We start from the raw sequence: 26,125 nt of genomic DNA, 5'->3' as shown, positions 1-26,125 counted from the left end.
AAGACATTTGCCTTGTGTCACAACTGTCATGGATAATTGAATACCAACAAAAACATTTTACTTTAATGAGGATTCTGATATTAATATTATTCACTGTTGGGCTTTTAAAGACAATATATCCTTCATATCTGTTTATTGACACTATCATGTTTTGTGGATATAATTCTGAAGGGATATGTTCAACTGAATTGATGTATGCACATTACTCTAACCAGCTGTGCCATCCAGTGTGATTTAGTTGTGATGTGGATGTTTTGGAGCACTTCAATAGATTAATCACTGATACACCTGAGTCATTGACTGTGAATTACTGCTATAAGAGTGGGGTAATAAGGTATGTGGCCTATGCTTCACTGATCTGATGGATTTGAATGGGTTTTCTCAGTTAATTCAATTTACTTCCTTGGAAAAAAATGTCAGGCACATGCACTTTTCTGCTGTCCTCAATATTTCTCTGTTAACCACACTTTATTTTTTCAGATCATTCATTCATTCATTGCCTTCTGCTTATTTGAGATCATGGGTGTCATGGGAGTAATTGCTCCATGGTGGGAAACCCAGGCATCATGGTATAAGATGCAGTCGGTCCTGTGAGATCTGGATCTGCACTGGGCGTTTCTACACAGTCTAATTTCCACTGTAAACCTCTAACATGGAGCCTTCAGTTGGCATCATGATCAGACTACATCAATTTTCTCTTTTTGATGCAGAGGAGTAGCAGCTGTACTTTGAGCTCCCTCTGGATGAAGGAGTTCTGTACCCTATTTCTAAAGCTGAGTGCAGACACCCTGTGGAAGAAACTTGTTTTAACCAATTAGTTCCAGAATCTCATTCTTTCAGTGATGATTCATATCTCATTGTGATTGGTGAGGGTCAAAAAGTAGATAGATAAAGTGAGAGGTTAGCTCTTTTGTACAGGCCTTTCTTCATCTTGACAATTGAAACTTCAATTACTGATGACTTGGCCCCAGGGCATTTATCCATCACTTGCTCCAACCTACCATTACTCACAATCAAGACACCAAGATACTTGAAGCAAAGACAGAACCTTAACTGGGTGAAAACTGTGGTTCACCGGGTTTAGGGTTCTAAACTTTCCAATTGGCAATCATTGCCACAGACATAGAAGATCTGACTCTCATCATGGCAGTCTCAAACTTGGTTTCTGATCCAGTGCATTCTGAAGGTCATGACTCAAAGAGACCAACATAGCCCCATCGCCTACAAAAAGCAAAGGTGGCAATTCAAGATTTCCAAATCAAATCTCCCGTAGTAAAGTAGCCTCAGGCAAAGGGGTCAGACCTAGATGTAGAAAGACCAAAACTGTTGTCATAACTCATTGAGATTAGGAAGACAAGTGAATCCTCCTAGCGTTAGACTTCAGCGTGGAGTCTTGCCCAGTGGCTAAGCCTTTGTTTTCTGGGGTTTAGGTGGTTCAATCAAAAAATAAAATAGTACATTTCTCCATGTAGGCCTACAAGCTTTGGATAGAAAAGTCTTTAGGGGGTAGGTGATTGTGGGGTCTTGGGTATATTGATGCACTGTGTCATGATCTGGCTTTTGAGACATGGAGCATTCCTTTTACATTGTGTCAAGCAGAAATAAAAAGGAAAGAAAAAAATGGCCTGATTTACTTTTCTTTTTGTCTCACAGGAGCTGTAAAGAGTCCATAGTGCTGACTGTTGTTCAACCATACCCAGTGAGTATCTCCCCTTTGAGTGAAATTGAATTCATCCCTATAGGCCATTTGAGCATTTGGAAGTGATTATTTTGTTGACTCTATGAAAGCAAGTAATTAATCACGCCATATGTTTGTGCTGGCACTCTTTCCGTCATGCAAGTAAAGTTAGAACTTGAGCTGCTCAAACAAAGACAAACCTTTTGAGTGCCCTTATATGTAGGAGTCAGAACAACACAGGACCTTGTATGAACCTGCAACACCAGCATTTCCTAGAGATACAACGCACCAGATGGTGGCGAACACTCAGTGCCAGGAGCATAGCCTCTCTGCAGCCATTGTTTACAGTTCACATAAGTTACTAAAAATGGTGTAATGCACGATTTCCTTCCAAAAACAGACAAAAAAAATGTCAGAACATCATCAAAGAAAAGAAGACTTATTGTTTGAGTTTTCTTATGTGGCAGGAAACTCAAACGCATACCTCATTGTAATATCAACTACATTTGGTATGAAACTGCAATCTTCCAGTAATTGTGAATGCAGAATGATTCTTTTATGCACCACAGTGTCTGTGGTGTCAACTACTTAATAAGAACCACTTAGACACTTTTAAATATTTAAAAACGGATTAAGTTCCAGTAATTCATCCTGTGATTACTCATGTTAACAGATTTTTTTACATTCTGTGATATGACAACAAAAGGGTTATCCTCATTCTGATGCTCTTGATTAGTATTATCCTAATTGTGTCACAGCAGAAAAGAGTTGACATGTTTTAATGGGGAATGATATCCTCTAATCATACTTGTGATTCATTTTGAAGTGGAAGCTGATTGTCCTTTAAATTCCTGTTTCTTTTTTGTATTTGTTCTTTCTCTCTAAAAGTCACCCAAATCTGCATTCATCAGCGCAGCAAAAAAGGCCAAGTTAAAGACAAATCCTGTTAAAGTCCGCTTTGCTGAAGAGGTCATCGTCAACGGACAGGTCCCAGTAAGTCAAACCAAAAGAACTCTTCTTGTTCAGCTTTATATTTAGAGGTGAAAAAGACAGACTGTGATTTAGCTTTATCTATATACGATATAAACAGCATTCGGCCACAGACAGATAAAAAGGAAGTTCTTGTGCAATTGCTTCCTATAATTAATAGGTGAGTCACAGAAAAGAAGATTCAATGAGGGTATCAAGGAAAGAGATCCAAACAGTGTTTATATGTCCCCACTTTTAGGTAGAGTGCTTTTCCCAAATCATACTCCCTTGGTAAAATTGAGGGGTCAAACAATAATTGTCACACTCACTCAAAGGGAGCCTTAAAATTCAATCTCTGATGTCCATTGACTGGCTCCTCTGCTACAACTCCTGCTGCCCTTCTCTGCTGCATCCTTCAGGCTCTCCTCTGTTGCTTGGCCTTCACTTGTCTTCTGTTGGTAGTCCTCCTCTCCTCAGGGAATGGATCCCCTTCCTGGCAATTAAACCCATAATAAAATACATTAAATAATATGCATTAAAAGCTTCATTCACTGGCATTCACATCAAACTCAAGTCTTTCGCATCCTCTAAATTTCCTTTCAGCTTTGCCCTGTTTTAGCATGATTTTTCTTCTTGTTAACTAATCAGGTGGTCCTTTTTGTACTAATGCTTGTCTGAAAAATCAGCAAGACTATATAGAAACCAGTCATTCATTTGAATCATTCAGATGAATGATTCAAATGACCCAAATGATGAATGACCCATCAAAGTAGTGATGGGTTGTTTGTTAACCGAGGATGTTATTTTACTGTCACCCTGCTTTAAACTCCTCCACAACTGCTTTTTTTCTTGCTGTTTGTTCCCTAATGTTTTCTAATGAACTTCTGAGGCATTTACTGAACAGCCAGGTTTGCAGCCTAGTAACGAGATTATTTTTTGAATGACAATGTTTGCACTGGATATTATATAGAGGTATCGGAATAAAGCTGAATAAAAAGGTAGTTTGAACTTTTTAGTTTTTTAACAATCAGTCATTTTCTGCCTTTTTTTCGTACTTTAAGGTTACCTTGTGACGACAAAGTGACAGAATATGAAATGGTTTAAAAGAAGAAGCACTGCATAGCATGTTCCTTTACTGGAGGGCTTCACTGGTCTCTTACAAGTATAGGTTAAGGACTTTTCTCTTTATAAAGAGAGTTGTTGATCATACAATTTTCCTTTTCTTCTCAGGAAACAGTAAAGGACAACTCCCTCCTTTTTATGCCAAATGTTTTGAAGGTATACCTGGAAAATGGCCAGACTAAATCATTTAGATTTGACAGCAACACATCCATTAAGGTAGGTGCTGGTAAGAGCCTCCTTTCACACTGAAATGCTGTTATGTAATCTAAAAGCATGTTGAGGTTTTACTTTATGAAGTGTAACCTTTCCTCTTCACTGTGGCTTTCAAAACTGTACCTCAAGTGAACTTATGATACAATCAAAAAGCAGTTGCCGTATAATTAATTGTGAAGGAGAGGCGAATGTAGCGATTTACATTTGCCCCTTACTTTTTTTGCTGGTGGAATTCTAAATGTATGTTATAATGGTGATGCTTTTAAACATTCTAGGCTGTGAGAATGATTTCTGAGCATGACTGAGGTCAGCTGAGCACAAGGAAGCTGCTCAATCTGCACACTGTATATTGTATTAACTATGACATTGTCTATCTTGAAGGACGTCATTTTGACCCTGCAAGAAAAGCTATCCATTAAGTGCATTGAGCACTTCTCTTTAATGCTGGAGCAAAGAGCTGAAGGATCTGCCAGCAAACTCATGCTCCTGCATGAGCAGGAGATGCTAACTCAGGTGAGAACACAACCATGGATAGAAAGATAGAGCAGTTGTTCAGTTCACTTTGGACAAATTCACAAAAAAAAATTTATTAGTTTGGACACTAAAAATAATTGTGATTTTATCTGCAATAACCAATGATAACCAACTTTATTTCAAAAGAAGACAGAAGATATTAAAGGGCATATAATGTGTAAAATTAAAAGTAACAGAAATAAATTAAGCTGTCAAGCCTTTCAGCCAAAGAGTGTTGAGGAAGTGTAAGGATGTTATGTAAAACCGACAAAACTTGAAGCAGACACCAATGGCCATACCAGAAAAAAATAAAGCTGATTTGACTGAAAGTTAAGATAAAAAATATGTCAAAAGACCCTGAGAATCTCCACGCTAACTAACAAGAACCACAGTTGCACTGATAGTTTGGCTGCTAATGCCACCGAGCTATTTGGCATTGTCATGGCGTGAACTTTGTTCCATCCTTGTCCCACAGCCTTGGGTTGTTCTCTGCCTTGAAATCAAGATTGTAACAGTTATTTTAACTCTGGGGAAAAAAATATGTCTTAAGCAGAGAGTGTGTTTTGGTGAGGGAGGAGAAGTTCACCATTTAATCTTCATGAAATGCCACACTTCTACTGCATAAAGGAGTGCCCAGTCAATCCGATTCTGAGTTGCTACACATATTGGAAAAGTTGTTTTGTCCAAAAAACATATTTGAAACGCAATAAAAAAAATGCCAGTTGTGATTTACTTATTTTTGGTACTCTTCTTGTTGCAAAATTTTATATTCAGGTTCAGAGAAACCTTCTTGTTGATGGTGCTGGGAGGCTCAGTTGGTAAAGTGGGTGCACCATGTACAGATGCTACAGTTCTCATCCCGGGTTTGGTTCCCACCCCTGGGTCATTTGCTGCATGTATTCCACTTCTTTCTCACCAAACGCCTCTAGTTCTAAAAAAAGAAACCTTGTATTTTTTTTATTTTTTTTAGAGGTCTGTGCAGGTTACATAAAATGTTGTAGTTAGCTCATCTGTGAGGAAACACGCACATTAATTTAATTCCAGCAGAAGAAATCAATATTTGTCCATCTTCCCATATTGTATGACCGTCTTAACTAACCATCATTACTTTACTGCGAGAACACTGATATTTTAATCCATAATGCTGAAAAGCTAAACAATAATTGTCAAATAGTTTCTTTAATCCCAGGGTCTTTTAATTGAGTTATGCATTTCCAATATTCACTTCAGTTATTCAAAGTCATTACTTCAGATAAAAAAAATAAAACGTTGGCATTTTTTTTAACCACAGAAAGTTTCAAACACAAACATATAATAGCTAACCTAATGCTTCTCATTTTGGGATCATGCTCCAGGTGACACAGAGGCCCGGCTCACACAAGATGAAGTGCTTCTTTCGGATCACTTTTGTCCCAAAGGATCCCGTGGACCTGCTAAGAAGAGATGCAGTAGCCTTTGAGTACCTCTACGTTCAGGTGAAAATGCAAGAATATACACACAGAAATAGCTTTTAGAGCAGTAGCTGTTGCTTATTTTATATTTGCAGAATGACAGCAGCCATGAGTCAGACTTCTCATTCTGCAAACACTCACTATGTGCATGGTGTTGTTTTGGATTCCATGGATGGAAGTGAATTAAGCTAACAGCTTCCCGTTGCATCTTTCTGTGCCTCCTTTCAGAGCTGTAATGATGTGGTGTTGGAGAGATTCGGGTCAGAACTGAAATATGACACAGCTCTTCGCCTGGCTGCCCTGCAAATGTACATTCTGACCATCAATACTAAGCAGTCTCAGAAAGTTTCCCTGAAGTATATTGAGTAAGTAGATCAGGTTTCACAATGCACTGCGAAGGTGAACCTTTCTTTGTTTTTAGCAACTTGGTCCAGACGGTACAACAATGTGGTGATGTTAAACATATTATGACCCTACATCTCTGCCTCTGCTTTAATAGTCTGATAATTGTAACTTTAAGCAAAGGACCCACTTTAAGTGATGAACATAATTTTTAATAGTGGCTCATCTGTGTTAACTGTGTGTCCTCAGGAAGGAATGGGGTCTGGCATTATTCCTGCCACCTGCAGTGTTGTCTAGCATGAAAGAGAAGAATATCAAAAAAGCTCTCACCCACATCTTGAAAACTAACCAAAACTTGGTGCCTCCTGGCAAAAAGGTAAAGAGTTGCTTATCCACTGTATTCTTTTTTTTTTTATCTCTGTTTTATTTGCACAACTTACTCAAGGATACCACCTAGTGGAGAGTTAAGATCTGTAGTACTGTGGAGGTATTGATAACCACTTACGTTTTGCTACATTTATTGTAAATACAAATTTCTGTGTATTTTATTGGGGTTTTAGGTGATAGATCAGCACAAATTGATGCATAATTGTGAAGTGGAAGTATAATAACACACATTAACACACGGTTTTCATGATTTTTTGTTTTAAAGCAAAAGCTTGGGTCATATTCTGCAGGAGGGTGAAGTGTAAAGTCTTTTGCAGCCTCTAACAGGTTTTCTTCCAGGACTGACCTCCCATAAACTCCATCCATCTTTCCCACCTGAAGAAAAATATCCCAGCGGCATGATTCTGCCACCACCATGTTTCATAATGGGGATGGTGCTGTGTTCAAGATAATGTCCATTTTTCTTTCACCCAACCTTCTGCATCTCAACCAAAAAGTACCATTTCAATCTCCTCCGACCAAACCTTATCAATTCCATCCCTGAACTGTCTGCTGGGTTCCTTCATCTTTGTGATGATATTTAATCATAATCTTCTGAGCCCTTCACAGAACAGTGGCATTTATATCAAGGTTGTTTACACCCAGGAGTACTTTTGCTAAAGGTGGCTTTTTAGGTGAATTTTTACAGAGAGGTATCAATGTAAAAGAGCCTGTATACATCATTCCAATTCCACTTATCTTTGTTCAAAATCTAATTTGATCATGTTGCAGTGTGTGGTTACAAAATAGCAAAATGCGAAAAAGATCAAGAGGTATGATACTTCTGCAAGGCAGTGCTTAAATACAAGACAATGTTCTTTTTTCATATTCTGCTTTACAACTTTTATTTACTTAGTTTAGTTTACATCTGACACTATGTCCCTCTGTTCATCACCTCTTCAGCTGACTGCACTGCAGGCAAAGGTGCATTATCTGAAGTATCTCAGTGATTTGAGACTTTATGGAGGCCGTGTTTTCAAATCCACTCTGGTGGTGAGTAAGCTCGTCTTGGTATCCCCGCATGCATGCAGCTAGTATCACATCCTGTTTAGTTATATTTATATGGCGTCTCTGTCCCGTCCACAGCAAGGCGAGAAGCACACAGAAGTGACTTTGCTGGTGGGGCCTAAATACGGCATCAGTCATGTGATAAACACAAAAACAAATCTGGTGGCTCTTCTGGCTGACTTCAGCCATGTTAACCGCATTGAGATGTATGCTGAAGATGATAACAGGGTTAGAGTGGACCTGCATGTTCTGGACGTGAAGGTTAATACAAAATTTCAAAAAATATTTTATGTATTATTAAAATACTTAAATTTTTTGATCGGACTGTCTCATCGGATTGTTTTCTTCTCTTACAGCCCATCACTCTGTTAATGGAATCTGTTGATGCAATGAATCTGGCCTGTTTGACTGCTGGCTACTACAGATTACTCGTAGACTCTCGGCGCTCCATCTTCAATGTGGCCAAAAACACGGAAACAAGTAGGGAAACAATATGATTTGAAATAGCTATCCGTGACTTGGCAGAATGTGTTCAAAAATATTAATTCAGACTCTCGGTTCCTTTTTCACAGGCCATGCAGCTAAACCGAAACAAAACTACCAGGCAATCGAGTGTGCTTACAGTATACCTCACAAAGCATGTGAGGACAGAAGTAACCAGAGGTGCAGCCAAGATTACTTAGACCAGGAGTGTGAATACCTTGACCACAGTAGATGTGAAGTCCAGCCTGTGTATGTGACAGAGATTCACCAGCCTCAGCACTCTGTTCATATGGCAGAGAGAGCGGAGTGCTGCAGAGTTCCTTGCTCCCAGACTTATCTCAACATACCAAGGCCTAAACCACCGGATTCATCCAGAAATGCAAAGGTTTCCTTCATATTTGGGGAACCCCCTCTGGACAGCGTGAACCCCCAAAACCTGGGTTACCAGAGACTGATGGACGAAGGCCCAGAGATTGCAGATAATTACAGCCACATGTACAGGCGCCTTGAGGAGGATTATAAGATGATGGATGCCATAGAGGAGGGTTATCCATACTCTACCAAAATCTTTGGTCCCACAGAGTGCATCGAGGAGCCCCTGCTGCATGACATCTGCTATGCAGAGACAACAGATGACGCAGAAGATGAGGATGACATCAGCTGTGAGGAAGATTTGGTGATGAGTGACATTGATAAGCCCACATTGCTGACACTCTCAGGGTCCAGTGATGACATCATTGACTTGACCTCCCTCCCTCCACCTCCAGAGGTTAATGATGAGGAGGACAACGACGTGCTTCTGCACTCCCTCAACATGGCCATTGCTGCTCCTCCTCCTGGTTTCAGGGACAGTTCTGATGAGGATGAACAGCAGGGGGCTGGGACTCGGGCCCAGGAGGCCTGCAATGATATCCCCATCTCTCTAATAGACTCTGTTCCCACACACCGAGCGGAGGGTTCTGAGGAGCCTCTGGACGATGCAGTGGTGTCCACCCTGCAGGCACTCGAGGCTCTGGCTGCTTCCGAAGAACAGAGTCCTGCACAGTCTGAGAGCAGCACAGGTTCTCCTTATACTATTGTAACATTCATCCACTAACATTATACTCACTTGATTCATTCATTTTTGATTTGTTCTTATTTTTTGTCTCATTTTTTAATAAATCCCATTGTGTTCAATGTTTCCATTTATGAGTATTTTTTTTCATTCGTTTGAGACATTTGTACACATTGTGTTATTCATCTTATTTTTGAGATAGTTTTTTTTTTCACAAAATGCATTATGGTATGCTTCAAACAGTCTACAGAATTACAGAAATTATATTCCTTAATAGCTTTGAACAGATGTGACCAAACCCTGGGTTCCCTTTAATTTTTTAAGAACAGACCTCAGGAGTGCTAATAATTTTTGCAGCTGTTGCTATTGGTTAGACTATTTATGCAAAACAATATGAGCAATATGAGTTTTACATCTTTCCATAATGTTTGGTTTTATTAAGATCAGAAATGTTTTTATTACAGGCTTCTTGATGAAGGTGATTCTTCAAATAGATACTTTTAGGTGTATGTTTTGATGCTGATACATTTTGGAAAAGCAATGAACTTGAGGCTCAGTTCTTTGAAAGTAGTAAATAAGAGTTATTGCTCCAGAATGCTTCGATTATCTTTTTATATCATGCCTTGCATTAGTGTGAATGCTAATTTATTTGAGAAGCTGCAGCTCTATGACAAAACTGAGTCTCTTCCATCTGGTATGTCCAGTTTTCTTAACTTGTCTTCTCCACCATCAGTTCTCAAGAGTACCACGGTTTTATATTTGTAACCCAAAATTAGGTAAAATTTGAGCTATTTCCATAAAGCCAACCTTTAAGAAAAAGAGACATGCTGATTACTTGAAGATACACCTTGCACTATTAATTTTATTGATTTTAGAGGGTTTGGAGATGGAATAGAATAGAATAGAATAGAATATTATTAGGTATATCATCAGTAAAAACACAGTGATATCAAATTACTGAATCCTTCATGATATTTTTCCTGACATGTCTAAATTAAATCAATAATTTTGTCTTTTAGAAATTTCTCTTGAAACATCCATCCATCCATCCATCCATCCATCCATCTTATTAAGGTTTTGTGAAACTACAAGTCCCAATCCAGTAAAGATCACATTACACAGAGAAAGCATGCAGTTATGAAAAACATAACTGCATGCTTGTGTGACAAGGTTGTATTTACCTTGTCACACAACTGATATAAATCTACAGCTGCCTTCAGTTTCAATGATCTAAAAAGACATGATGTCATAGGAAAATAATGCCAAGACATCATCTCACTACACAGACGTGATGTTCCATAAAGTGTTATTCAATATCCGAGCATACAGGAGGATTTGATCATTTTTAAATATAATTGTGCATTGTATCAGTAAGATATAATGTTGTCAGTAAGTTATTTTTTCATTATTTCCAGATTGATTTACATCTGATACTGTGTTTTGAATCCCTTTTTTATGTTAATATATGTTATTGTTTCTACAAAATATAGCTGATTTATTCCTTGATATGATCCATTTCCATATTTAATAACATATTCTTTTTTTGTATGTGTGGTATGCAGGTGTACAAATATCACGAACGTTTAGCCCAGAGTCTTCCGATTCTGGCAATGAGACAAACTCCTCTGAGATGACCGAGAGTTCAGAGTTAGCAGCTGCTCAGAGACATTCAGAAAACCACCTGAGGATGCATGTAGCCATGACAGAAGGATACCGTGCCATGAATGAAGAAAAGGCAGAGGTTTGCACAACTAGTGATGAGAATCCAGAGGAAGCTAAATCCTCGGCCGTTACCTCCTCTCAGATTTTCCACTCAGATGGCGGTGAGATGGAACCAGATACTATGGAAATCAAATCAGTCAGTGAATTCTTCACCAAGATGCACATGGGCTCCCTAATGAGCAGACAGAGAGGGAGGCAGAGGGAGGCGGAGAGCAGTATCCAAGGAGATAGATGCAGTTCCTCTGAAAAATTTAACTCGACTTCTCTAGATTCCGCTAAGGAGGAGCCCCCTCATCTTGTAGGAAAGTACAACACTTTCACTGTAAGAGATTCCTATTACATGAATCAACTTGATCTAGGGAGAACTCACTGCAAAGACAGGCATCAAAAATGGCAGCAGAGAGCACCGGGAAGCAAAATGGCAGAGAATCTTGCATCAGAATGTGCAAATGACTCACAGGCTTCCCACGCAGACAGGCTGACAGCAAAGGGAGAGAACCAGGACTCAGATGAAAGAAACCAACAGTTAAATGCCCATCTCATCTCCCCATCCAAAGGGCCCTTCCCCGCTGAGAGTGATGCTACTTCACAGGACAATAAGCAGAAACAGATCAAGTTTTCGCAGTCAGAGCAGGATGTCACACGGATGTATGAATACCACGTTAGCAAGCGCATGTCATCAATACAAAGTGAAGGCGTTCATTCTTTGCAGAGCTCACAGTGCTCGTCAATAGATGCGGGTTGTAGCACTGGCAGCAGCAGTTGGGTCACTCCAATGGACTCTCCCCTTTGTGCCACAGACAGTATGCATGTACTATCAGAGTCTTCGCTAAAGGGGATGAGCTATGCAGCTGGGGCTGAGGAGAAGGCCTATGGACCCACAGTGCAGGGGAAAGTGGGGCATACAATGGACCCCACCCTGATGAGAAAAATCCATGCAGCTACCAGTGCTGAGCCAGGGTTTGGGAGCAGTCACAAAATGCCCAAGATAAAAGAAACCACAGGTAAGACAAAAACACTAGGGGACATCTCTACACTGTTTTTCTATAGAAATACACTATTAAAAGAAATAAAACACATTCACCAAGCATTCCATTCTCACACTGGTATCACAAGTTTTTTTTTTTTTGTTTTGTTTTTTTTAGGGGCGGGGGGTTCTATTAAATACTGGTCCTGGCATTCAGATGAGCCTCTTTTCTTTTTGAAAAATGTTACCAGCAGCTTATTTTTTCAGAAACTATTCAGGAGACATTATCCAAATCTGTTGAGGAAGGCTTTCTGATGATCTACAACATTTTCTTTTACTTGAGGAACATTCCAAAGGCCAAGAGAGAACGGAAACCATATATTCTGGCCTTACTGGACTAAGATTCTTTAAAACAAATTATATATACTCAACACAGTGTCCAAAATATGTTTTTTTGCAGCGCCAACAATTGGAAGCTATTTGACAGCATTATACCTGCACATTGTTACATTTCTATGGCTTATAAACAAACAAATAAGTAACATTAAATTTCAGATGTGGATTTATCCAATCTAGAAATACAATATTTACTGCATACATTCTCCACATTTACAATATTTGCATAAATGTCATGAAAATGTTGCAATAATTAATCAACACTTTTACTTAATCTCATGATACACTATGCAGATGATCTGTCTGCTATGATGAAGTTTGACCTTGGGTAACCTAACCATTATACATGCTTGAACTAAATGAAATGGAAATTGACTTGGCCTTGTTTTCTGATTTAATAAGCTAATAAGACTTTAGCTGCTTAGAGTTGTAGGCTGCATATAAATTCCATCCATTTAAAAATGGAAAAAATTGATTGGTAACATCAAGCCACAGAGTAACTTACTTGTTCTCTACAACATCACAGGCTATTAAATGTACTGAATATGCCAACATATTTTGCAAGATCAGAAACAGTGTGATAGCAGCATTAGTAAAGGCTGGAGAGTCTTATCCCAATATGAAAAATTTTCAAAAGTTACATGACAGCTATATGGCAAAGTGACATATTGTGGTGTTGAAAGCTAAGAATACAATAGCAAAAGATGGAATGTCGGTGTAGTCATTTGGTCTCCAGGATGTACCTTCTTATCATAATGTTCTGTATATCTTAAATATTCTACGGTCACCTTTCTCAACAGCAGACGTCTGTTTAGGCAGTGGTTTAGTTATTGGCAATTTGTTCAATAACTAAAGGAGATACTCTTTCTATTAGTGTCAAGCTCTTCTTGCTACAACATCTTTAGGTGTAAAACTTGTGCCTCAGTTCATGTGACAACAAATGTGTGATATGAAATTATGTGAGAAGTGCAGACTGCCTGAGTGCATAAAACTTGAGAACCCCACCTAAATGTTTATTGCAAGTTTGAAATAGCTCTTACTTGCATGTTTAAATAATGTCTCAGATAAGAGTACCTTATGTTTTTTTTTTGTTTTTTGAAGGAAAAATGTCTTATTTTGATTATCATTGGTGAAGATGAGAAAATGTACTCTTACCAGCCACTTTAGACTAACTTTACTGGTGTCAGGTTTAACAAATAACTGCCTTTAGAACTGACTTATTTTTGCAATGTATAGATTGAACAAGGTTTCAATAATTTTTGCTTCATACTGATGTGCGTCTCACAGATCTGTGACTCTGCCGTCTCAGAGTGCTGATTGGATTGGGATATGTTATCTTTGAAGGCTAATGGACAATAGTAAATTGACTGTTGTGACAAGAAACCAGTTTGAGAAGTAGCCACTAGAGATGCTGTGGTCAGAATGGTCAGCAACAGTTCTAAGGTAGACTGCAATGTGAAACTTTAATTAATTGGCAAACACACACACACACACACACACACCTTTTTTCTCATTGTCTGAAATTAAATTGGACTAACTTCTTTTGGTTTAGGTTAATTAGAATTACCAAAATTATTTCTATTTGTTAAATTCCACAACAATTACAGAAAGAGCATATCTGTGATTTATTTATTAATTTCTTCAAAATCAGATGTTTTCAGTACATATATATCCTCAATATTTTGTTGCATTGTCTTTGAATTGTACGACTTGGGTCAAGCGTTGTGGGTTTCCTTCCACACAATTTCACTATAGTTTTCCAGGGTTTTGGCCCTTTATTCCTGACAGAACTGGCAGGAATAAAGTCAGGTTTGTAGGCTGTGTTGCTCTTACACGTTTTTTCATATTTGCCCACAAATTCCCTAAAGGACTGAGATCAGAGCTTTGGGACATGACAAAACATAAACTTTGTTGTCCTCAAGCCACTTTGTATCCACTTCAGTCAGCATTTTCACAAGGTCTTTGGATTTTCCGATTAATTTGTGCATTTCAGACCAAAACAAGTTCATTTCTGGAACACAGAAATGCATCATATTTCTCCTTCATGAGCAGTATGATGTTTGGACATTCCCATGATATAGTATCTGTACATGTTTAACAAATAAAAGCGGCACATTTTCAAGCATCTGGAAAATGTTCCCAATGATGAACCAGACTTGTGCAGACTTACAATTCTCTTCTTTATATTGTGGCTGATTTATTTTGAATTTATCATTAGATTAATCAAGAAACCAAAGCCTTGACATCATAAACTGAGCTCACTCCCTCATTGTTTAAAGAGATAGCACTCATTCATTGTGTAAACTTCTTACTTTTAAGACATTAATAAATAAAAGAAGGAGAACAACCACTGGTTCTTGCCATGTTTTTGACAAATTTTCTGTTGTTGGAAAACCATTGAGCATGTGTATCTACTAAAAGTGGCTGGTGAGTGTACGCTGTTTTGATAAGCAAGCCGATGGCCTTGCCTGTTGTATAAGAATGATAGAATATCCTTACTTTATATTCTGTCTACCATAATCTAGTCATGTACATTAAACAAATAATAAAAGAAATACTTGATTGCTGCAGGGAGATACTTAACAGTTCTTTCTGTTTTCCTAATACCCCTAGTGTAGCTTGCACACAGCTGAAGAAGACTGGGAAAGACTCATCTTTATCTCTCTGTAACGAGACCAGTACCACCTCCACCATCATATCACCTTCATCATTACGAAGTAGCACGAAGTCTAGTGAGGTAACACTGGCCAGCCCTGAGCCTGACCCGTCATCATGTGACCCAACAAGAAGCCTCAGGAAGCCGCACAGGGTTCAGATGCTCAGAAGGAGCTGGAGCACCTTAATGCCAGGTTCCAGGAGCTTAGAAGCACTTAAGGAAAAGACAAAAGCCACGCTCACTGGAAAGACTATAGGTCAGAATTTGCAGTCCCAAGATTCCCCAAAAGTGAAGAGGGCATTCTCTGCCAAAACCCTACCCAAAAGCTTGTCCCAAGGTTCAGTCAGCTCCGATTCAGCAGAGAGAAGGCCGATAACCGGAGTCTTACTGTTGCAGTCAGAGTCAATAGCTCCAAGGCCAGATGGAACATGGAGGTGTCACGGGCCATTTAGTCACTGCTTCCTCAGGAGAAGGCCAATTACTCAAGGTAGTTATGAAGATACAGAGATGTCTTCACAAGTTCTGCTCTCAAGTAGCCCGACTTCATCTAGTCGCAAGGAGAAAACAGTCCAGAAAGCAGGCCACAAGGCTGAATGGACTGATACATCTATGAACGAGATGAGTCTCAAAGACAGACTCGCTCATGTACACTCAATGAAGGGAAAAACATACAGCCTTCATACAGGGTTTGCACTTGCACGGAAGGATGCCTTAGAGATGATTAGCGTGTTGCACTGCAGTGTCAGACACAGGTCCAGCGGTGACATACCTGAGATGGGTGAGACCGACATGGAGACGCTGTCCCAGCTTCTGCTGCTGCAGGCCAAAGTGCTGAACAGCGCCTGCAGTCAGATGTCCACAGAGTACAGCAGCCCGGAGGAGCTACTGCTCACTCTGACGCACAGCTTCCATACATTGTGCTGCTTAGCGCAAGCCTGCATGTCTCTGGCGGAGGTCCTGAACACCGAAAGCGAACGCAGGGAGGTGGTGGCCAAGGTGGACGAGGTCATCATAAACTACGTGTGTCTGCTAAAAGCTGCTGAGGGAGCTGCAGGAGGCTCTCCCGGTGACCAAAGTGTGAACACATTGATACATTACTCTGCCACCATGTCTGTTGTTATAAACACGCTAACTATCTCACTAAATTCACTGCTCAACAAAAAAGCTGTTGCTGTGTTCTGATTGTTGATTTTTAAGCCATACATAAAAGACGTGGGTTTACCAACCAATGTGAACTGCTGTGAAGAAAATCTTGCCTTGTGTATACAATATTTTAATATCTAAGGAAAAAATTTAATTATATCAAATAAAGTTTTAAAGAGATTATATCCAGACCCTAATGAAGAGAATAATGACCCTTCCCTCGAGTATATTCTAAAATATTACATAAGGATTATTTTAATGATTTATTGATTTCATTAGGAGATTAAGATGTAAATTATTGCAACCTGAAAAGCACCTTCTTTTTAATTGTATAAATATGTATTGTGTTGGAAATGCATACACTATATTTAGACAATTCATTGCACAGGACAAGATATTACAAAGTTAAAGAAATACATAAAAATGTATTTGCTGACTCACTTGATTTGTTGACTATTTTACACATGAATACTGAGTAATTTCCTGTATTTTTCTCAACATCATTAAAAAAATGTAAACTTTTAAAATCTTTCTCTCAAATAATTATAGTTTATTTATGTTGTACACCACATGCTGTCCTTTTTTGTCTGGCTATATTTTTCCTTAAGGCAGTCATTTCTGACATCTCTTGCAGTTATTCGCCTTTCATTATTCAGTGAAACCTGAATGATGAAACCTTGTATTTCAAACTGCATTCTCAATGAGGAAAGGTTTTTTAAACCCTAAGTTTAGAAACTCAGTTCAATAATTCACGATTTTTGAATTTGTTCAAGCCTGAGTGGTGGTAAAGCATTTGCATTAATGATGATCATGTTCTGTTTGAATTTGCATGAGTCCGTTGCAGAGAGAAATGCATGAGATTTGAGAAATAGGTAAACAAGTCGACAGCCATGGTCATAGTTTTGGAAGATTCAGAACTATGTTATTATTAAGTTAAACAATAACATAAATATATGTCAGCTGTAACAATCCTTTTTTGTCTGGCAGTTGTGGCTCACGTTTTGAATTGAGGCTGAATGGTTTATTGTTGCTCTGCGATGGAATGGTGTGCCCTGCCCCTCGCCGGTTGACTGATTTAGACAGGCATAAGGCTCCTTCGCAACCCTGTAGAGATAAGTGTGTTAGATAATGGATAGATGGTTTGGATAGATATGGATAGATTTTTATTACAGACTCAAGAGTCCAAATTACATAAAAAGAAAACAAAGACAATAAAAGAATTAAAAGTACAATAAAAAAGAAAAAACGACTCCTAACCATTCAGAAGGCGATCATACCAATGTCTCCAGAGTACAGATGAGTATTTTACTGCACTATATTTAACATTAGTCAAGAGTAGGATAATTCTATTATTAGACTCGTTTAAATGACAAATAAATTTATACATAAGCTTTCTTAAAACAGCCATTAAAGTGCTGATGTGAGCAGATACAAACAGTTCGCTGGCACTGGTCCATCTGGGTTTATTTAACAAAAGTCTTAATGCATCATTATAAACCACCTTCAATCTCTGAAGACTGGCTTTTTTCAAAACTGCACCACAAATGTGCCGTATACAGTGATGTACAACATGACCTAAACAAGTTCAGTTTCACTTCATCAGAACAGAATCCAAACTTACAAACAAGGATATTTGCCTGAGCATATAACATTCGAACCTGACGGTAAATGTCCTCATCATCAGACAGATGGTCTGTCAACAAAAAAGCTGTTGCTGTTTATTAGCAGATATCTTAAATGCAGTAAATAACTCTCTTCTGTAGCGTCATTTAGCATTAAATCAGATTAAATATTCTCGGATTCTTATGATAACAGCTAGTCTGAAAGGGACTAGCTGATGGTATGCAACCTACACATACCATCTTTTTAATTTCAAAACTGTCATAGCAGCAAAATATATTAATTTGCTACTAATTAAGCTAAAAACTATGTTCAGATTTGCAATGGACTGTTATTTACAGAGACCTCACTGTTTTTTTACACTGAAAATGAATGTAAGATATGAAAAGCATACTGAAAAAAGGAACAAGTAAAATATTTCTTGTCTTTGGCCCTTATAGATATATTTCTTATATCTGTCTGATATAAAAATAAAGCGGTTTAAGTGAATGCTATTTTTATTATTAATTGTAGCATTATTTTTAGAGGCAATCTTACCAATATGTACTTTGCACCACTCTGACACTGTACACATTACATTTGGTTAGTATTAATTTCAAAAGCTTTGTCCAAAACGAGATTTGAAAATGTGCTTTACTCTGGCTGAATTTATTTTGTTAATTTGATGTTTGTTTGTTTTTTATGTTCAGTTTAATGTTTTCTTCAGAAAACCAGAATTTACACATCACTGTATATTGTATTTATTTTCAGAAACTAATTCAGATATGATCAAAAAAATCACTCAGCTATTTAAATAACCCTTTTTTTTTTTACCAAATAGTTTTTCACACTTGAAAAAATTTTGGGATGATTATTATGTCACTGCCATTTCAGTTATAGACAGATACAATGGAGTAGCTTGAATGGGTGGATGACTGAATGTATTATGAAGCACTTTTAGGGAGAAAAACGACTTTGTCTTTGAAGGAACATTTGACTTTCAATCTTGCATAAATTTTCTGTGAGATTTTCTAGTTCTAGATTTTAACAATAATGTATTTATAATGCATGTAAATATCAAAGCGCTAGAAAACAACAAAAGCATTTACCAATGTAAAAACAATAAAAACCCATCTATAATATCAATCAAAAGATCCACACTGAAGTCAACAATCTTTGCAGTCTTAAGAGCATTTTTTTTTCTATGCTTGAATTAAATAATTTTTGTCTTAATCCATAAATGACTCTTGAACTCTCATCCACTAAGCTTAAACTTAATATGACATATTGATGTATAGAAGTAGATTAAGACTCTGGCACCAATATGGATTTATACAAGATGAAGACACCAATTGTTATGTAGAGCAGGTAGGATATATAACTTTTTACACTTAAACTTTAAATCTGACTGCATTGGCAAATCTAAAGTTGTAAGTTTAGCATGGCTCAAGAAGCTGGAGATTTCTACTCTGAGATGGGGGTGATATTTTTGTGACCCCAGCAAATTTAACAATTCATTGGATGAGATATTTTAAAATAGAAAGTACCAAAACTTTCAAAATAAAAAGTTTATTTTGAAAGCTTTCGAGTTAGTGGTGACGTTGGAGTTTATGATTCCAGGGTTTAAAGAAGTCCCAATAAGTTTTCTATAATGGGCCTAATTCAGGAGAAAGTTTGACGAACACAAACTGAAACGTAATGGGAAAGAAATTTCTGTTATGATTTTGTTTCCTGAAAAATAATAGAACATTTTAACTGCTATATTTATTTTAAAAATATAATTCTACATGTATTTCTATATATAATAATCAGAGTACATTTGAAAGCAATGTATCTTGCAATGTAACATTGGATTTGGCCATTTTATCAGATGCAGAAAAAACATTGGATTTAGCCCAAAATGTATTAAATAAATAAGTGAAAATGTCTGTCCATATTTGTTTAACCACCGATTGTGAATTCTATTATGGTAAACACTGAGATTTTTAAGTTTTGTCCAGAGGCTGAAGGAACTAACATGTACGCTGTGATCATGTGAGGGTGTAGGTTGTTCAGCCATGAAGCCACAAATGAGCCACAGATGGCCGAAAAAAGATTCTGCGCCATTTACAATGTAAATTTTCAAACCCAAATTCTAACTATCAATTTCACTTTCTGCCCATCAACTTTCAGAGAAATGAAACCATTTAGTTATTTAGCTGTGTAGTTGGACATTTTCTCCACACTATATTTTGTAGTTGTAGAAAATATCAAAAACTGTATCTCTATATTACAATTAAATGAAATTCTCTCACTCAGCATATGCCTACAAAACAAAGACAAACACAGTCGCCACAATAAAAAATGTACAAGAATAACAATTTTAATGTGTGAGGTTTAAAACAATAGGGAAGTGATGCTGTCCAATTATACACACACTAGGTTTACATAGCCACCTGTTACTTTCATGTTATTACTATAGTGCTGATTGCAGTCCAGCTCTTTCAGCATTCTTCTTGTGTTGACAGCAGCAGCAAGCCACATTTGTATACTCCTACAAAAATATGTTTCTCCACCTGGTAAGTGAGACATACGTCACTTCTTATATATTTGTGATACATTAGAATTTCATTAAAAAATATTATTTGAGTAATTTAACACAAAGGGATATATTTTAAGCATTTCTTTCTGTTAATGTTGATTACTATGGCTTACAGCTGGTAACACCAAATTCGTACAAAACTAGACGTTTTACACACAATCATGTAGAACCCAGTTGACATAACTACTAGGTAAAAAATTTATTTTCTAAAGAAGTTGGCTTGTCAAAGAGCAATGTAGCCAAGAATATTTACAGAAAGGTGAGTGGAAGGAAAAATTGTGCTAGAAAAAGATTCAAAAGCAATAGTTGTAACTGCAGCTTTGAAGGGATTGTGAAGAAAAAACTAAGAGTCTAGGGGAGATTGGCAAGTCATGAACTGCGGCTGGATCAAGTGTTATAGTGGAAGACGAGAGACTTAAGAACCAACAAAGCAAACAAAATAAAGGTGGCTAATAAAGCAGCCTGGGCTGAAGACCTCAGCAGAGCCACAAGCTGAAAGCCTCCATCTAATGCAGTATTTGTCATGCATGTCCCCACGGATGGACTTTTCAGCAGACTATTATTTTATTGATTGTTTCTAATCTTTTGTGAGTGACTATATTTTTGCATCAGCTGTAATCCGTAATCTAAAATAACAGAAACAAACAGAAATATATCAGAATCTACATAACAAACTCTATGAGCTTGACTATTAAGTTTTCAATGAAAATGTAAATCAATAAAATGCTAAATATTGAAAATGTACTATTTGTGTTTTACTGCATTGTAAAGTAGAATATGTTAAATTGGACTTATTTGAAATAGTTATGTATATTTAGCACTGCATGGTTTTCATAAAGTCACCTGTTTTTGTGCAGATATGTGGGGCCCTGCTGGGCCTGGGTTATTGCATTCAAACAACAAGTGCCATCTCCTACCCAAAAACCCTGCCATGCGATGTCAGCGAGGTCAGTAATGGGACTGTGACAGTGGACTGCACTGAAAGAAGTCTCAAGAACGTCCCCATCTCCATCCCAGGAGAGACTACCAATCTGACTCTCACCATCAACCATATTCCAAATTTGAACGCAACCTCCTTTCACGGTCTGGACAACCTCACAGAGATTGACATGAGGTGCAACTGCGTACCCATCAAAATTGGCCCGAAGGACAACATGTGCACAAAAAGTGTAACCATTGCGGAGGATACATTTACTGCACTAAGGAATCTACGGGCACTGTATCTAGATGGGAATCAGCTTGATAGCATTCCTAAAGGCTTACCTTCAAACCTTGTCCTTCTGAGTTTAGAAGTGAATCATATTTTTTATATTTCTAAGGAAAATCTTTCTGAAATCCAAAGTGTTCAGGTGCTCTACCTGGGACAAAACTGCTATTATCGCAACCCCTGTAATGTTTCCTATGGCATAGAAGATGGTGCATTCTTAAAATTGGAAAACCTAACATTGCTGTCCCTTAAGTCAAACAACTTATCCTTTATTCCCTATAGGTTGCCTGTAAGTTTAAGAGAGCTGTATCTATACAATAACAACATCCAAGAGGTCTCTGATGAGGATTTTAAAAACTTGACAAACCTTGAGATTTTAGATATTAGTGGAAATTGCCCTCGATGCTACAATGCCCCTTTCCCATGCACCCCATGCCCAAATAACGCACCCCTAAAAATAAGTAAGGGAGCTTTTAAAATGTTGACAAAACTAAAAACGTTACGTTTGCACAGTAATTCCCTGACATGTATATTACCTGAATGGTTCACTAGCACAAAGGATCTGAGAGTGCTTGATCTCTCATCAAACTTTTTAGCCAGAGATATTGGGTCCACAAACTTTCCTAAGTTTCTTGGCAAGCTAGAAGAACTGGACTTGTCTTTTAACTATGAGCTCCAGAGGTATCCTCAAACTCTTAGACTGAATTCCAGTTTCTCCTCCCTCATGTCTCTTGAAATTCTCAGACTAAAGGGCTATGTGTTTCAGCAACTAAAGCCAGAAAGCATTGCTCCCTTAAAACGTCTTCCAAATCTTACAGTTCTTGATCTCGGCACAAACTTTATCAAAATGGCAAACCTCAGCATTTTAATGGAGTTAAAAAGCTTTCGTATAATCAGTTTGTCTGATAATAAAATATCATCTCCCTCTGATGCTCAAAATGTGTTTAGTTTCAACGGGGGAGAGGCTATGCTGTGGTCCCCCATGTCAGCAGCTGATCAGTTCCAGAACAAGGAAGTGAGAGAGATTCATTACTTCAGATATGATGAATATGCTCGCAGCTGCAAATACAAAGATAAGGAACTTGGAATCGTTACATTATTTGTCAAGAAGGAATGCAGCGACTTTGGCAAAACCTTGGATGTGAGCAGAAACAACATATTTTTCTTGCATTCAAGGTTTTTAAACCTGAAGGAGTTGAGGTGCCTCAATCTTTCAGGAAACGCAATGAGCCAAAGCCTGAATGGATCTGAGTTTAGCAATCTGACTAATTTGCAGTACCTGGACTTCTCATCAAATCGCCTGGACCTGTTGTACTCAACTGCTTTTAAAGAGCTAAGCAATTTGGTCATCTTGGATATAAGTAAAAATAACCATTATTTTGAATCAGAGGGCTTGACTCATATGCTTAATTTCACTAAGAATTTAAAAAAACTCAAGGTACTGCTAATGAATCACAACAAGATTTCTACTTCCACCAACACAGAAATGGAAAGTGAATCTTTAGAGAAGTTGGAGTTCAGAGGCAACAGGTTGGACATGTTGTGGAGAGATGGGGACACAAGATATATCCACTATTTCAAAAAATTACGTAATCTGAGACTACTAGACATTTCTTCCAATAACCTCCTTTCAGTTCGAAGAGAAGTCTTCAGTGGTCTGCCAGACAATCTGTCTGAGCTCCACATTAAAAAGAACAAACTGTACTTTTTTGCATGGGGGGAATTACAACTTCTGAGATCTCTGGAAGTCTTGGACCTCAGTGGAAATTACCTAACCTCTGTTCCAAGAATGCTGTCAAACTGTACAATATCACTTAAAAAACTTGTTTTACATGACAACAGAATCCTAAAACTCACGCCAAATTTCCTCCAGGAAGCTTTAAGTTTAAAATATCTAGATCTTAGCTTCAATCTTATAAAACATATTGAGCAATCTAGCTTTCCAGATAATGTTATTAAGCAGATGGACAAGTTGCTTCTGCACAAAAACAGTTTCCTTTGCACCTGTAATGCCTCTTGGTTCATCACATGGCTAAACAAGACCACGGTGACCATCCCTCGAATAGGAATCGATGTTACCTGTGCTTCTCCAGGAGTGCAAAAAGGTAATCTTGTGGTCTCAGTGGACTTACAAGCCTGCCAGCACTCCTTCCTATCAATCATCCTCTACATTCTCATGACTTCACTCCTCCTTAGCTTCATTACTCTGTCCATCGCTAGTCACCTCTACCTGTGGGACGTCTGGTACATTTATCACTTCTGCAGGGCTAAACTCAAGGGCTACAGCCGCCTGTCTTCTCAAAGTGAGGTCTATGACGCCTTTGTGATGTTTGACAAAAATGATTCTGCTGTGTCAGAGTGGGTGATGAAGGATATGTGTCCTCATCTGGAGGAGCGGGGAGATCGCCGATTGACACTGTGTCTGGAGGAACGAGACTGGGTCCCCGGTTGTCCCCTGATTGACAACCTCTCTCAGAGCATCCACAAGAGCAAGAGGACTGTGTTCATTCTCACCAAAAATTACATCCAAGGGGGTAATTTTAGTACAGCCTTCTATATGGCCCACCAAAGACTGATGGATGAAAAAAATGACGTCATAGTACTGATTTTTTTGGAAAAAGTATCTTGCAACTCAAAATATCTGCGCTTAAGAAAGCGATTGTACAAGCGGTCTGTGCTCGAGTGGCCAACAAACCCACAGGCACAACCATACTTCTGGTTCAGCCTCAGGAGTGTATTGGCTACTGAGAGCCACAAACAGTACAGCAATCTCTTTAAAGAGACACTCTGAAGGGATGACAATATAGAGTTTGCAAAAATTAAGACAATTTGTGTTTTATCAGTTATTTCTTTTCTGCAACAATGCTTCTTGGCAATAATTTTTAAAGTTATACAATTACGATTATAATCTCTGGCAATTCACAATGCCTTTCTGCTGTTGACTCTTGTTTGGTGTCATTTATTGGATTGAACAATAGAAGTCTGAAGAAACAAGATATCTGTAATATAGTCATTTTTCCTTTAACAAATCGAGGTATCAGGAATGCGCTGGAAAGCTATTCACAGCTACAACAGCCTGGTATGTTGCCATCATGCTGATCGACAGCTTGGTCACATTCTATTTTGGCATTCCTTTCTTCAACCAGCACTTGTTACAAGTCAGTAAAGGTAGTTGCACTGGACTCTCTGGTATGAGAAGCACATCCAAGCAACCATGCATTTTTTTCATGACACCCTGCATGAGAAAACAAAAAGCCTTTCCTACAGTAAGATACCAAGAAGCAATATTGCTCCAAAACAACTTTTCTAGTTTTTTGTGATCATTTTAAATGTATACAGTTGCACTTTTTTTTTTAGCATAACCTTAAAGCTTGTGCTACTTGGTTTCATTACTGGAAAAAGGAACAACAGGTTTATGCTAATACCACAAATTATTTTAAGATTGTCTTTATTTGTTATGGTTGCAAACAAGGAACAAGTACAGCTACTTCTGTAATTTCCATGTGGCTTTTCTAACACATGCAGTTTTTCTATGCATGCAATTCAGCTTAGTTTTATTGCTTTTTATTTTAATAGAGCAATACTGAAATACAGGGCAAGAAAAGGCAGTCAGTAGTTTTTGCTGGTGTTGTAAAGGGATTGCTGCTTTGTCAGATCCCTTTTAGATCTGGAAGGCTTTAATGTCCTGGAATCAGTAGCTTTGAATATTCTTTGAACAGCTGGGTTCATCCTAGCATGTACCATGGTGTGTTTTGCTACTACAATTTTCTTTGTATCTTCATATGTGGAAGAAACATTTTTTTTTTTTTGTCTCTTTAATTATGCTAACCGTTTTTTTTATTTTAGGATAATTCTTAAGATTTAATCATTTGATGTGTTTTTGAACAGTTGTTTCATTAGATGTCCCTGTGTTGAAGTTAAAACTTCTTTAATCATACAACAATATACCCGCCACTGTAAAATAATTTATTACAAGTTATACAAGCACACATTTATGTAATTCTTTACTTGGTTTAAACAAACAGCCAGCTGCATTTAAAGGCCAGTAATAAATGCCAACATGGTCTTGATAACTAGTACAGTCAACTGCACAAACATGTGTCACAGCTGTTTGATGGTCTTTACGTGCCTTGACATGTATACATTTATACAGTACATGATTTTTATAAAGGATGTTAAGCTAATGCTATTACTGTCCTGCAAATTCATGACCCAAAAAGCCTGGCAATAGGAGGTTAGTATTTCAAAGTTACAAACAACTTCTGCCAGCCATATATATATATATATATATATATATATACAGTATATATATATGTATATATACTGTATATATATATAATGTGTATGTGTATATAGTCTAATTTGATTAACAAAATAGACATTGTCACAAAATATCAAATAAACATAGTATCAAACATAAAGCTTTGCTTATGTGAGCACAGCTCAGTGTGTGTACTTTGAAAATCCAACTCTTAGAAGTATTGAGATGTTCAAATGACATTTTATTGTATCCATCAATATGCCATTAGGACAATGACAATAAACATCTAATTCTGACAAATGCATGCGTTTGTTTTTAACTGTGTTTAAAAGTA

At 37.7% G+C, this 26,125-nt stretch overlaps 2 protein-coding genes across 4 annotated transcripts in view; both read left to right on the top strand.

The window, feature by feature from the left end:
• LOC114148004 (FERM and PDZ domain-containing protein 4) overlaps window positions 1-17,438 on the top strand; it is a 43,350-nt gene extending 25,912 nt beyond the window's left edge. For 2 of the 3 annotated variants that reach the window (XM_028022883.1, XM_028022884.1), the window contains 13 exons: window positions 1,654-1,699; window positions 2,567-2,671; window positions 3,878-3,985; window positions 4,364-4,495; window positions 5,851-5,970; window positions 6,175-6,311; window positions 6,538-6,664; window positions 7,618-7,707; window positions 7,801-7,983; window positions 8,079-8,202; window positions 8,295-9,266; window positions 10,822-11,985; window positions 14,963-17,438. In XM_028022883.1, coding sequence (XP_027878684.1) covers window positions 1,654-1,699; window positions 2,567-2,671; window positions 3,878-3,985; window positions 4,364-4,495; window positions 5,851-5,970; window positions 6,175-6,311; window positions 6,538-6,664; window positions 7,618-7,707; window positions 7,801-7,983; window positions 8,079-8,202; window positions 8,295-9,266; window positions 10,822-11,985; window positions 14,963-16,182 — 4,528 coding nt within the window. In that variant the 3' untranslated portion in view covers window positions 16,183-17,438. Of the gene's footprint in view, window positions 1-1,653; window positions 1,700-2,566; window positions 2,672-3,877; window positions 3,986-4,363; window positions 4,496-5,850; window positions 5,971-6,174; window positions 6,312-6,537; window positions 6,665-7,617; window positions 7,708-7,800; window positions 7,984-8,078; window positions 8,203-8,294; window positions 9,267-10,821; window positions 11,986-14,957 lie in introns of all 3 variants that reach the window. The other variant, XM_028022886.1, reaches the window with a different exon arrangement.
• A 970-nt stretch (window positions 17,439-18,408) lies between these two features.
• LOC114148005 (toll-like receptor 7) lies at window positions 18,409-26,095 on the top strand. The gene is made up of 2 exons (XM_028022887.1): window positions 18,409-20,300; window positions 21,181-26,095. Exons 1-2 carry the CDS (start codon window positions 20,286-20,288, stop codon window positions 24,319-24,321), a joined length of 3,156 nt encoding a protein of 1,051 aa, XP_027878688.1. The 5' UTR covers window positions 18,409-20,285; the 3' UTR covers window positions 24,322-26,095.
• The last annotated feature ends 30 nt before the right edge of the window (window positions 26,096-26,125 follow it).

The sequence above is a fragment of the Xiphophorus couchianus genome, chromosome 7 (assembly GCF_001444195.1).
Source record: "Xiphophorus couchianus chromosome 7, X_couchianus-1.0, whole genome shotgun sequence".
NCBI classification, from domain to species: Eukaryota; Metazoa; Chordata; class Actinopteri; order Cyprinodontiformes; family Poeciliidae; genus Xiphophorus; species Xiphophorus couchianus.
Note: the sequence above shows the minus strand (reverse complement) of the source record. Positions and strands in the feature narration are given on the sequence as shown.